Source organism: Curcuma longa, chromosome 7 (assembly GCF_044706935.1).
Source record: "Curcuma longa cultivar G26 ecotype Majalengka, Jawa Barat chromosome 7, ITB_CL_G26_1.1, whole genome shotgun sequence".
In the NCBI taxonomy this organism is placed as follows: Eukaryota; Viridiplantae; Streptophyta; class Magnoliopsida; order Zingiberales; family Zingiberaceae; genus Curcuma; species Curcuma longa.
This window is the reverse complement of record NC_133867.1, coordinates 9937698-9950412: the sequence shown is the minus strand read 5'-3', so window position 1 is coordinate 9950412 and position 12715 is coordinate 9937698. Positions and strand designations below refer to the sequence as shown.

The following is a 12715-nucleotide window of genomic DNA, read 5'->3' as shown; positions in this document are numbered from 1 at the left end:
CATAGTTGTTGATAAAAACTGATAAAAACTAATCCATAACATATGTACATCTAATATAAACCTTATCCAATACGGGCAGATTTAACTTAGGTCTCATCAATATTTTACTTTGAATTCTTATCTCGATCTAATAATTTTATATGCTCTCATCAATTTCTTACTTGCATGACATTAATTATCTATTATAAAAAAAATAATTGGGTGTATCGATATTACTAAATTAGAGGGTATAACTATAAAGTAAGATATTTTAAGTATTTAAAAAAATTATCCTAAAGATTAAATATTTTAATCCTAAGATATTTTAATTTGTCTTTTTGCACTTTCTCTCTCAAAAATAAATCCAACCCTCGTCTTAAAAGTTTGCAAATTCCATAGGAAAAAGCCTTCAAAATCTCTCCTTTCCCTTTCTGGTCGATTGAGATCGAGCATAAGAAGATGCGGGTTGTCGCAAAATTTCATCTTTGATCTTGCAATTTCCTGTTTCTTTTTTGGCATCTTGCGGAAGGATCTCAGAAGGGGAGCTCCGAGACTCGGTCGTTGGTTGCTTGGGAGGTGGGCAGCGGCTCGTCGGATCGGCTAGTGCCAGTTCTAGTAATCATGGGGAAGGTGGCGGTGACAACGACGGTGGTGTGCGCTGCGGCCGCGTGCGCGGTGGCGGTGCTCGTTGTGCGTCACCGTATGCGGAACTCGGGCCGGTGGTCACGGGTCGCTGCCGTGATCAAGGAGTTCGAGGAGCGGGCCGCTACGCCCATCGGGAAGCTTCGGCAAGTGGCGGACGCGATGACGGTGGAGATGCACGCAGGCCTCGCCTCTGAGGGCGGGAGCAAATTGAAGATGCTGATCAGCTACGTCGACAACCTGCCCACTGGGTATGCGCCTTTTTTCCCTATTCGAAAGGAGCCTCTTTGTTTTGTGCATTAAACAATCAACTTTGTTTACAGTGTGGAATTATTGAAATTTTGTCATTTTGGGCGTGAACTTTCTCTTTATAACTTCCGCAGAGTCAGCTATTTCATAGTGGCAAAGCTGGATCTTGTATCAATTTGACATTGCTTGTTATAGCTATTCTTGTTGGGTAAGAGCATAGTTGGGTCGTTCCTCTTTTACGTTGTTTGTTCCTTCTTGTGCGCGTGTTTTCTCTAGCAATATATGAAACTCGATGTTATTGAGGAAAAATCTAAGTTCCCATTGTAATTTATTCTCTTCATCATAACCTTGCCTTCTGTTATTTTCCTTCTCTCTGGTTTTGTCTTCTTCACCTTTGTCTCCTAAATTTGGTATCTTTATTGCATTTCTTCGACTGCAGTTCTCCTCCCATGCTATTCCTTTTTATTCCTGAGCTTGCATCGTCTCCCTCTCTCTCTCTCTCTCAGGATGAATCCCCTTTTATTGGACATTTATTTTTGTCACTCAAAAAAAGTAATTTTATTTCGTTTATTCTTTATCCTCCATGGATATAATTAATTGAATGCTCAATTGTATGAAGAAACTTTTTTTTTGTCAAGTGTATGAAAAAACTATATAATGTTGTCTTTTTTGTCAGTTGTTGCTTTAGAATAGTCATAGTCATTTTGGGTATGTTACTATTTATGAAGTTTCATTTAAATTTATTCACTTGGGTTTCTGTCTGAATGAGGAACACTCAAGAATGAATTGACATTGGAATTAAATTGTTGTTTTTTTGTTACTTGTGCTGTGTATACAACTTTGAACTACTGTCAAAACTCGAAATTCTAAACTAACACCGTAGACTCCTTGGATATGATTTTCAAGGGATGAGAGAGGATTATTTTATGCTTTAGACCTTGGAGGAACCAACTTCCGAGTACTTCGTGTACAACTAGGAGGGAAGGAGAAGCGTGTCATCAAGCAAGAATTTGAGGAGGTCTCCATTCCACCACATCTAATGGTTGGAGGCTCAGATGTAAGTGAAAAGCCATGATTGTTATGTTATTTATTCATCTTCCATTTCTTGTGTATCTATTCTTTCTTACATCTGAGAACATTTTCAGGAACTTTTTGATTTTATCGCTTCGGCTTTAGCTAAATTTGTTGCTGCTGAAGGTGATGATTTTCACCTCCCTGTTGATAGGCAAAGGGAGCTTGGATTTACCTTCTCTTTTCCTGTGAGACAAACTTCAATTGCATCAGGCACTCTAATTAAATGGACAAAAGGTTTTAATATTGATAGCACGGTAATTTCAGAGCACCTTTATATCTTCAATTAGATTGGTATATGACTTTTTATGTGCTAATTTACCTTTTCCCATAGTAATTTAGTGGCAGAGTTAGCAAATTATTTTTCTGTTGCATGATGAAACTACCTTCCTTGCCTGGAATTTTTTGTGGCTTATCTTTAACAGTGTTTTATAATCCTTAGTGCTCTTTCTTTGCATAATTGGTTCGATCAATGTTGTCGTGATTGAGATCCTAACAATGGCGAGGAAATATAAAATCCAAATACAGGTAGCATCTCAGCCTAATTTCTATCCTACTTGGATCTAGACCTTGCTCATTTTGAGTTGTAAGATTGTAAGGTCCGGATTGCAATTTGATAGCCATGCTACAAGGAAAGTATGTATAATATAGAAGATAAACAGCGTTTTCAGATTGGAGTCTTGCATATCCCATTTCTTTCCATTCACTATGTTTATATATTTCTTACAACAGTGGCAACCATGTTTTAAATAGTTATTCATAACTCACCGATCAATTATCTCATGTAGTGACTTAAAGTATGTAATCAAGAAATGGGGTGAGTTTAATAATACAAAAGCAAAATTAGGATAGTGTTCACTTTCTAATATTATTTTGATTTGCATATTTCTCCACTAAAACTTGATAGCCTTTCATAGCTTACCACGACAAATTTCTCAAAAGACTTGTAGCATGGACAACTTCATTCTCATTTTTTTCAATTTGTTCATTCAAGGCGCATTTCTGTCAGCTTTACTTTCATGGGTAGCTTAAAAATCTGGATCAAATGATCTTTTTTTTACATCATTTTGTTGTTTTTGTTAAAAGCAGGTTGGGGAAGATGTTGTAGCCGAATTGACTAAGGCCATGGAAAGACAAGGCCTGGACATGCGAGTCTCAGCACTGGTTTGTTTCTCTTATACATTTTCCTGTCGCTGAAGATTTGTTTGCAGATATCAATTCACAGCCTATTGGTTGTTACAGGTGAATGATACAATTGGGACATTAGCTGGGGGGAGATATTATGATCGCGATGTAGTTGCTGCTGTGATATTAGGCACAGGTACAAATGCAGCCTATGTCGAGCGTGCCAATGCGATACCCAAATGGCATGGTCTCCTACCAAAATCAGGAGAAATGGTAAGCATCAACTCCTCTAATATAGTTATGACTAATTAATCGTATCGGAAAGCAAGACTATTATATATTTGTATATCTGTTGTTTTACATTGTTTAAATTGTTATGGCATTTAGGTTATCAACATGGAGTGGGGAAATTTCAGATCATCTCATCTTCCTATAACAGATTATGACCAAGCATTAGATGTCGAGAGTTTGAATCCTGGTGAACAGGTGATGTGTCATTTCTGAGCATTTTCGTTAGGAGAACTCGTATGGATTTGCATAATCAATTAGATTTGCGATTGCAGATTTTTGAAAAGTTGATCTCTGGAATGTATCTGGGTGAAATTTTAAGAAGAGTACTCTTAAATTTGGCTTCCAAAACTGCCTTGTTTGGAGATACTGTCCCACCAAATCTTGAAACTCCATTCATACTCAGGTATGTTTGATTTTTGCCAATAAACTAGTCTCTTTAAATTTAGATGCTTGGGACTTTCAAACATATTCTCGAGATAGAACTTCTAATCTAGCTATAGATAACTAAGATTTGCACTAGGTTTGTTACGCTCTCGAACGCATGTAGATTTTCTTACAAAATCCACCATATGAAATTTTTTATACTGTAAATTCTCAAAGAAAAACATCATAGTGAGTATAGCTTAAATCATCTAACTTGTAGATCATTCATCTCTATCAGTGCTTTAGTTAAGGCCAGTTGAATACAAACTATTTCATAGTATATACTCTATTGAAATATTAAATTTTTGTGTCTTTGCAAATATAGAAGCAAGATATCCTTGCAAGGCTACGTCACTAGTACTATTCGATCAATTAAATCTAGTGTTATTTGATTCTTTACCCTTTGCATCTTCCACTTTGATTGATTTATGTCGTCCGAGGCAGGCAGTGCAGCATATCAGACTAGCTGAGTTTTAGGATGCACAACTTCCATACCTCTATGAGCTCAAATTTGAAACAATAAGCTTAATTTGAACGATACTTTTATCACAATGAAATGCAAACTTGTCATCATGTGACTATCTACCTTCAACTCCTCGCTAGGACAACTCGACTTCAATTGATTGCACTAGAATTATAGAAGAATAGATTGTTGAATATTAGGCCTTAAAGGACCAATACGGGTTTGTGAAAAATCGGGGTGCCATCAATCGATAAAAGTCGAAATTGATTTCAAAATCGAAATCTACCTTTCGCGTAGATAGATCTAGACTATTAATTTGTTCAAAACTGATTAAGTATGAATGAGAAATTAATTGTTCAAAGTTAGCCCAGAATAACATTAATTAACAATTAATGCTATAAAAGGAAACGTATGGGGAATAGTCTCACATCGGTAAATTCCATGAGCTTCCCTTCCTTATTTATGTTGCTATGTTAATGGAGTTAACACAAAAGCCCATGTGCTTTCTTCTTACGGGCGAATAGGTGCTCGCACATGCTAGCCCGCGGCCCGCCACACGCGCACACGCACAATGGACGCTTTATTGGCGCACTTTGCACTTCACATCGTTGCAAGGAACATTGAGGAGCTTAAATTTATGCTCCAGATGACGTTGCAGGGTAACCGTTGGATCAAAGAGGTGTGATGTATCGCATGTGACGCGATTTGGAACGTTGGATCGCGAAGAGTCGCAATTTGACTATTGATGATGAGACTTTATCTGAAGCGTCAGATCGAATGGATTATTGGATCCAGATCTAACGGCGGATAACAAAAGGGGATCTGAAGGATTACAACCCTCCAAATCTGACGGATGAGATTAAAGGGCGATTTGAAGGGTTACAACCCTCCAGATCGAACAGCCCAGATAAATCCTACCCTAAAAGTCATAGTCACTCACCAAAGGGTACCCTACCTTTTTACTTTGTATAAATAGGTCCCTCCATATGCTGAAATTTCATTGAATCAACTCATCCATTAAATCATTCAATAAACATACATCTCATCTTTTGCATTCGGAGTCAAAAAAGCCTTGAAAAAGTTCGTTGGTCTCGAAATTTAAAGTGCTACTATTTCGAGACGTCGTCGTTGTATCTTGGAAAACGAATTGCTGTTATCCGTAAGCACCTGTAGCGGAGTAATATCGTTTTATGGAGATAGTGTTAAACATTAGCCTCGACGATCTAATATCAGTTTGCATCCTCCCCAGCATTTACCGACAAACATAGATAAGGAACTTGCCTACTTCTTGAAATAGTGCCCAAGCAGGTGATCGTGTTAAAATTTTGCCTGCGTCATTCTTTAAATCATTGTATGTCGGCTCTACTACTCCTGTCTAACCTGTTCAACCGCTTGTCGACAAGGAGTGTTATGAATTTATAAGGAATAGAACAGTATTGATCATCTAATCATATCGTAAACAGCAAAATTCTTATATATGCTCTAGCCTTTGGTTCCACTGTGGATCTCTACCTTCTATACTTAAGCTATCGTTTTATAGTTTTCGTCCGCAAGTTTATGTTGCAAAGAAAGCCGTCAGACAAATTTCTCTGATCGAATTTCCAAATTGAGTTTCATAGGACACCTGCAATGTCAGCCATGCACCATGATAACTCACCTGATCTAAGAGTCGTTGGGACTAAGCTGAAAGAACTCCTGGGGGTACATATATTGTTCTTGAAATATCGACATCTTTACTTCTTAACCCGACATGATTTTCTTGTATAATCTTGTTATGTTTCTGCTTGATTTACAGATTCCTAATACATCTCTCAGAACAAGAAAAGTGGTGGTCCAAGTATGGAACATGATTGCCAAGCGCGGGGCTCGCCTGGCCGCGGCTAGCATAGTGGGCATTCTGAAGAAGATCGGTCGTGATGCTCCGCAAGGACGGCAGTAAACTTCCAAGGACCGCCATTGCCATGGACGGCGGCCTTTACGAACACTACACCATATTCAGGGACTGCTTGCAAAGCACCCTTGGGGGATGCTTGGGCTAGACGCCTCGACTTCTATCGTGATCAAGCTGGCTAACGATGGGTCAGGCATCGGAGCATCTCTCCTAGCAGCTTCTCATTCACAGTATCTCGTGCTTGAAGAGTCCTGACGAGCAGCGTCTGAAACCAAGCTAAGATGAACCGAAATGGTTAACTTAACCTTTGAGATAAGCATATGGTAGAGTAGAAACAAGGAGGTGGTTGAGACCACAAGAAGAGCAAAAGACTTGTGAATCCTGCAATTGCCATTGCAGCAGCCGCCATGAGTTTTTACATCATTTCTTGCTGTTTCCTTTTTCACTAACTGGAGACGATACAATCACTTCTTTTTGAAGGTTGATGTCGATGAACCACCGGTGTTTGGATTTCCTTTGCTGAGTTGCGTGTCTAAGATGATCTGAAAACTTAACAGATCTATGTTCCAGCCATTTCGATAAGCAAGAATTAGATCAAATAGTTCCAAGTATAGTGATAGAAGCCTAGGGATAAAGAGGAGGTTGCCATCTCTTTTACTCTTCGCCGCAAACGTTGATGACAATCGTGTCGTCGTCCACTTCGTCAACAATGGTCGACTCTTTGCGTTGACTACCGGACTTGATCTGCGGCGCCCCAATGCGGTCAGCCTTTCCTCCGGCGGCCCACGGACGGTGGGACTCTAGCAACATCTGCAAGACCTCTTTCATGGTGGGGCGGCTCGAAGGCAAAGCCTCGGTGCAGAGGAGACCCAGCTTGAAGACGGTCGTGACGTCGTCCGTGTACGGCGAGTCTGCCATCGTCGGATCGACGACCTCGCTCAGATTCCTGCCTTCTTGGAACTGCTTCCACGCCCACTCCGCTAAGTTGCAGTCCGCGCCGTCGTTATTCGCTTCTCTTCCGGTCGTGAGTTCGAGAAGAACTACGCCGAAGCTGAACACGTCCACTTTCTCGTTCAATCGCCTCGAGTAACCACATTCTGTGCAAGAATTCGAGTGTTAGAAGAGTGAAAAAGTAATCAAAATTGATTTTTTTTGTAGGTTGTGCTGACCAGGGGCCATGTAGCCGAAGGAGCCGGCGATGATGGAGACCGTGTCGGGCTCGCCGGGCTTAACCAGCAGCCGAGCGAGGCCGAAGTCTGCGATCCGGGCGTCGAAGTCGGGATCGAGAAGTATGTTGCTCGACTTGACGTCGCGGTGGATGACCGGCGGCAAGCATTCGTGGTGCATGTAGCTGAGCCCTCGAGCAGCTCCGATGGCGATATCGAGCCGTCGCGGCCAGTCCAGGGGCCCCCGGTCTCCGTGTAGCCACTTGTCGAGGCTCTGGTTCTCCATGAACTCGTAGACGAGCAGCTTCGAGTCCGCGCTGGAGATGCAGCAGAGGAGCCTGACGATGTTCTTGTGGCGAATGGAGCCGAGAATCTCCACCTCGGCGAGGAAGCTCTTTTCGAGCTTGTTGCTCAGCCTCTTGGTGTTCCAGATTTTCTTCACGGCGACGACCTCGCCGGCACGGTTTCCCAGGGCGACTTTGTAGACCTGCCCGGCGCCTCCACTGCCGATCGCGTTCTCCTCCTTCATGCCGCGGAGGATGTTGGATTCGGTGAAGTCCACCGCCTGGAACGACGTCAGCTTCCAACGAGAGAGGTCGTCGTCGTAGCCTCCGGCAGATCTCCTACGCTTCTTCTGGTCCCTGTAGACGAAGGCTGCGAAGGCCGCCGCCATCAGTAACACGGCCGCGCCCAGGGTGAAGAAGAGGATGCGGAGGCCGTGGGCGAGTCCGTCGGAACCGCTGCCACTGCGGTGACAGGCGTGCACGTTGACAAGGACGCCGCCAATGGCGGCGCAGAGCCCGGGGTTCGCGAGGAAGCTGCGGTCGTACGCCCCACTCTGTAACGCCGCCGGGATTTCGCCGGTGAAGCTGTTGGAGGAGAGGTTAAGGAAGGAGAACTTGAGGCGGCCCATCGCCGAGGGGATCGAGCCGGAGAGCATGTTCATGGACAGATCGAGTGAATTAAGCACTACAAGATCCCAATCGACGACGGTATCTCGCCACTGAGCCGATTGCGGCCGAGATCGAGCTGCGTGAGCGATCTCAGCACCGAAATATCTGCCGGGATGCTTCCGCTGATTGCGTTGCCACTCAGGGCGAGCGTTTGGAGCCTCAGCAACCCAGCCATGCTCGCCGGGAGCTCGCCAGCGAAGGCGTTGTTCGTCGCGTTGAACACCAAGAGGTTGTAGGCAGAGCTCGGGATCTGGCCGCTGAACCGGTTGTTGCTGATGTCCAACCTCGTCAGGTTCCATGGGAGAATGCCCGGGATTTCGCCTGAGAAAGAGTTATCCCGCAGGATCACAATCGTCAGATTCACCGCCGACCACAGCTCATCCGGAACATCGCCGGTGAAGCGATTTCCGTATAACTGAATATTTTCGAGCTTGGAGCAATTGCTGATGGACGGCGGGATCCGCCCGCTCATAGTGTTATTGAAGAGCACGATGGAGTTCAACTCGCCGCCGTTGCACAGCCCTTCAGGGATTTCGCCGGATATCCTGTTGTTGTCGACCTCCAAGTTCCACAGCGGCGAGTGATTCCCCAATTCTGGAGGCAGGACCCCGGTCAACGAGTTGCCGAAGAGACGGAGATCTCTCAAAAGGGGGAGGCGGCCGATGCTGGCCGGTATCTCGCCGGACAATTGGTTGTAGTACAAGAAGAGAACAGAGAGGTTCTGCAAGTTCCCGAATTCTTCAGGGATAGAACCATTGATTTTGTTCATGGACACATCGATCTCCCTAAAGCCCGGGGCGATCGATCCGTCGATGACGATTGGTCCCAATAAATTGTTACGATACAAATATAAATACTCCAGCTTGGGAATCCTCCAAATTCCGCTAGGGATTTGGCCGGTGAGCGAGTTCATCGACAAATCCAATTGAACCAACGCGGTTAGATTGGAGAGCGAGGTCGGAATCTCTCCGACGATGTTGGTTCCCGTCATCCAGAGGAATGTCAGCTTGGTCAGGTTGCCGAAATCCGCCGGAACCCTAATCGGCGCGAAGGAATTGTAGGCGAGGTAGAGGTTCTCGAGATTGGAGAGATTGCCAATTTCTCGGGGGAAGCTGCCGTTGAAGAGGTTGCTGTTGAGGATCAGAGAGCGAAGCGCCGGGAACCGGCCGATGGAGGGTGGGACGTCGCCGGAGAAGTTGTTGGACGAGAGGTCGAGGTGGGTGAGCAGAGGGGAGAGGCGGTCGACGTCGGCGGGGACGACGCCAACGAAGCGGTTCTGCGAGAGGTCGAGGTAGCTGAGGGAGGAGCAGTTGTATAGGGCGACGGGGAACTCGCCAGGGATGTTGTTGTAGCTGAGGTCGAGGTGGGTGAGATTAGGGAGGAGGCAGAGGGAGGCAGGGATAGGGCGGGAGAGCCTGGGGGAGAGTTCGTTGGAGAGGGAGATGCTGAAGACGGAGCCGTCGGCGGAGAAGTTGACGCCGCTCCAGAAGGAGTTCCAGGTGGAGTCAAGGACGGGGTCAGCCCAGTCCTGCTGGATGCGGAGGAGGAGCCGCCGCTCGGTGGTCGACGGCGACTGGGACCACGCAGTGGAGGAGAAGGAAAGGAGGAGGAGGAAGAAGAATAGGAACAAAGAGAACAGAGATGGACCGGTTTTGGCCGCCATCTGTAGGCGGCGGCGGCGGCGGCGGCGGCGACGGAGGCGGGAGGTGGTTAAGCGGTACTTGAACGGAGCTGGGTTACTTATTTGAAGGAGAAAGAGGAACCTTCTGAGTTCTGAAGCAACTAGATACGTGTGGTGGTGGTGGGTGGGTGTCGGAGAAAAAAAAAAATATTATCAAAAAAGTTTTAAAAAATATTTAAGAAGATGTAATCTTAATTGTTCATTTTAAAATTACCATTTCTTATATCTTCTGTAAATAAAGTTGATCACGACATGGTCGGCTCCACAACCATTTGTGAAGAGGTAAATCGAGGTATTGGTCATGACGAGGGTATTGCCGGGCTTCGTCAGGATTTAAACTCTTGTCTTCTTCTGCAACTCTGTCTGCTGTCGTAATCAATTCAGCTATACCTCGGAGGCATCATTTCTTATATCGATCTAATATGTTTAATATGTTGCAGTAGAATTTTAACTAAAACTTCGTTTAACTTTAGTTAAAAGAATTTTAATTTTGAATTGCTTTTGTAAGGTTAATGTTGATTAGAATTGTGATAATAATATTAGATAATAAAAAGATAATTTGGAAAAAGGATTAAAAATTTTATATTATTTTTTAATATAAGGTACATATTAGATTGAGTTAGATGTATTTTTAATAAAATATTTTTTAAATGTATTCTGAGATACCTCTAATAATTTCTATTTCTAGTGGAAGCAAATGGTCGACTCACTCATTTAGTTACTGGTAAGTCAAATAATTATTGGTGTAATATGATTGAAATTGAACTACCAAAAGGCATACAGAAGGTGTTAATGAGTAGGTGATATACACATTTTATATTTAATGTTTAGATTAAAAACTGGGAATTAAAAATAATATATTTTATATTAGATGTTCATTTTATATATATATATATATATATATATATATATATATATATATATATATATATGAAATTGCTACACTGCGTGATCCGTGCTGCGCGACACCCATGCCCCACCACCGTTGTCACCGCCCTCGTCGCGCCGTCCAACTACCGCCGATCGCTGCCTCGGGCCGATCAATGTGCCACTCGTCGGCGCTCCATCCGACGTCGGATTCCGATCGAATAGTGGTCGGAATCTGGCATAATTTGGCTGGAAACAGTCGTCCCCCCCTGCGCAGTCATTGTCGACGGCGATCAGGCTCGGGATTCGACCAGAATCCGACCCGATCGCCGTCGATAGTGACCGTGCAGTGGAGGGCGACTGTTTCCGACCAAATTACATCGAATTTTGACTACTATCCGGTTGGAATCCAATGCCGGATGGAGCGCCAGTAAGCTGTGTGTCGATCACGCCTGAGGGAGAGGCCGGCGGGAGCAGCTAGATGGAGCGGCGAGGGCGGCTGCAGTAGCGATGGGGTCGCGGGTGTCACGCACGGGTTGCACATTCCTCATCGTGCAACGTAGCATTTCTCTATAATATATATATATATAGGAATTTTCTATGCTGCGCTCCTTACCCCGCGCTCTTCGTCCGCGACAACCCGACCCCTTGCCGCTGTCGCCGCTGCCGCTTCACCGTCCGGCCACCGTCGGCCGTCGCGTCACACCCGATGAACGCGCAATTCGCCGGCGCACATCCCCGCACCAGATTCCGGCCGGAATCCGACAAATTCGATCATGATTCGGTCGGAATTTGGTCGGATTCCGGCGCGATTCGGCCGGAATTGGCCGCTCCGCACTGGCAGCCGATTCCGACCAAATCGCAGTCGATTTCCGATCAAATTCCGGCCGGAGACCGGCCGCGATTTGGTTGGAATCGGCTGCCAGTGCAGAGTGGCCAATTCCGGCCGAATTCGTCGAATTTCGGCCACTTTCCGGTCGGAATCCGGCGCCGAGCTGTGCGCCGACGAGCTCCGCGTCCATCGGGCGTGATGCGACGGCCGACGCTGGCCGGATGGCGATGCGACTGGAGTAGGGCTGGATCGGATGGGAGCACACAGGAACGTACGAGAAATACACCGCAGATAGCAAAATGGAGGGCCCACGAAACAAAATGGACACGTTGCCGTAAAAAGTCCACAGGCCACAGCCGCCAGTCGGTCTTCGTAGATCACCCATCATTTCTTATGTTGGACTTCCGAGATCACGCGGAAAGTGTTCTAGAAAGGTAGAATAGTCCGTGGTCAACGTTGGAAGCTAACTAAAAATCCATTTAAAAACTATAGAAGAACCGTGCAAATTATGGTTTGGTCTTTTTCTCTGGTTTACTTTGCTTTAAATCCTTAAATATGACACAACATGATGTAGAGTTACACCACAAGCAAGCGCACAATTTATAGAATTTTTGTCTTTCATAATAAATTATATTATTTTTATTAAATTAAAATTAAAATTTTAAAAAAAAAAAATCTCAAAGTGAAATAGTTTGTGTTTTTTTAGTAAATATAATTAAGAATATTCATTCGGATAGATTTTGATTACTGAAATAAGGATACTATAAAAAAATTTCAATCCCATTCGAATTCTAAATAATTTGAAAATTATAAATTCAAATTCGAACCCTTCGATCTATTTTTATATTATACAATATCATTCTTTTATTTTTTTAATAAAATAATTAAATAAAAAAATTAAAATACTCATCTAAATTATTATTATATTTAATGAGTTTAAATATTTAAATTTAAAATTTTAATTATCTAAACTATTAATTACTTCACATAATAAATAATTATTTAAAAATTTAAATTTTTCACAAAATAAAAAAAATTATAATATCAATATAAAACTTTCACATTTCAATTCTATTTCTCTA

General features: G+C 43.7%; 2 protein-coding genes across 2 annotated transcripts; one reads left to right on the top strand and one right to left on the bottom strand.

Annotated features, from left to right (window-relative positions):
* Positions 1 to 386: 386 nt before the first annotated feature.
* LOC141831403 (hexokinase-1-like) lies at positions 387 to 6389 on the top strand. The gene is given in 11 exon segments (XM_074718758.1): positions 387 to 872; positions 1777 to 1927; positions 2016 to 2198; positions 3031 to 3105; positions 3184 to 3339; positions 3454 to 3552; positions 3630 to 3760; positions 5863 to 5944; positions 6039 to 6164; positions 6166 to 6262; positions 6265 to 6389. Coding segments are annotated over 11 exon segments (1497 nt in total). The 5' UTR covers positions 387 to 600.
* Positions 6390 to 6474: 85 nt separating this feature from the next.
* On the bottom strand, positions 6475 to 9954 carry LOC141831402 (uncharacterized). Its single transcript, XM_074718757.1, is given in 3 exon segments — positions 6475 to 7231; positions 7304 to 8278; positions 8281 to 9954. Coding segments are annotated over 3 exon segments (3054 nt in total). The 5' UTR covers positions 9917 to 9954; the 3' UTR covers positions 6475 to 6788.
* Between the last annotated feature and the right edge of the window lie 2761 nt (positions 9955 to 12715).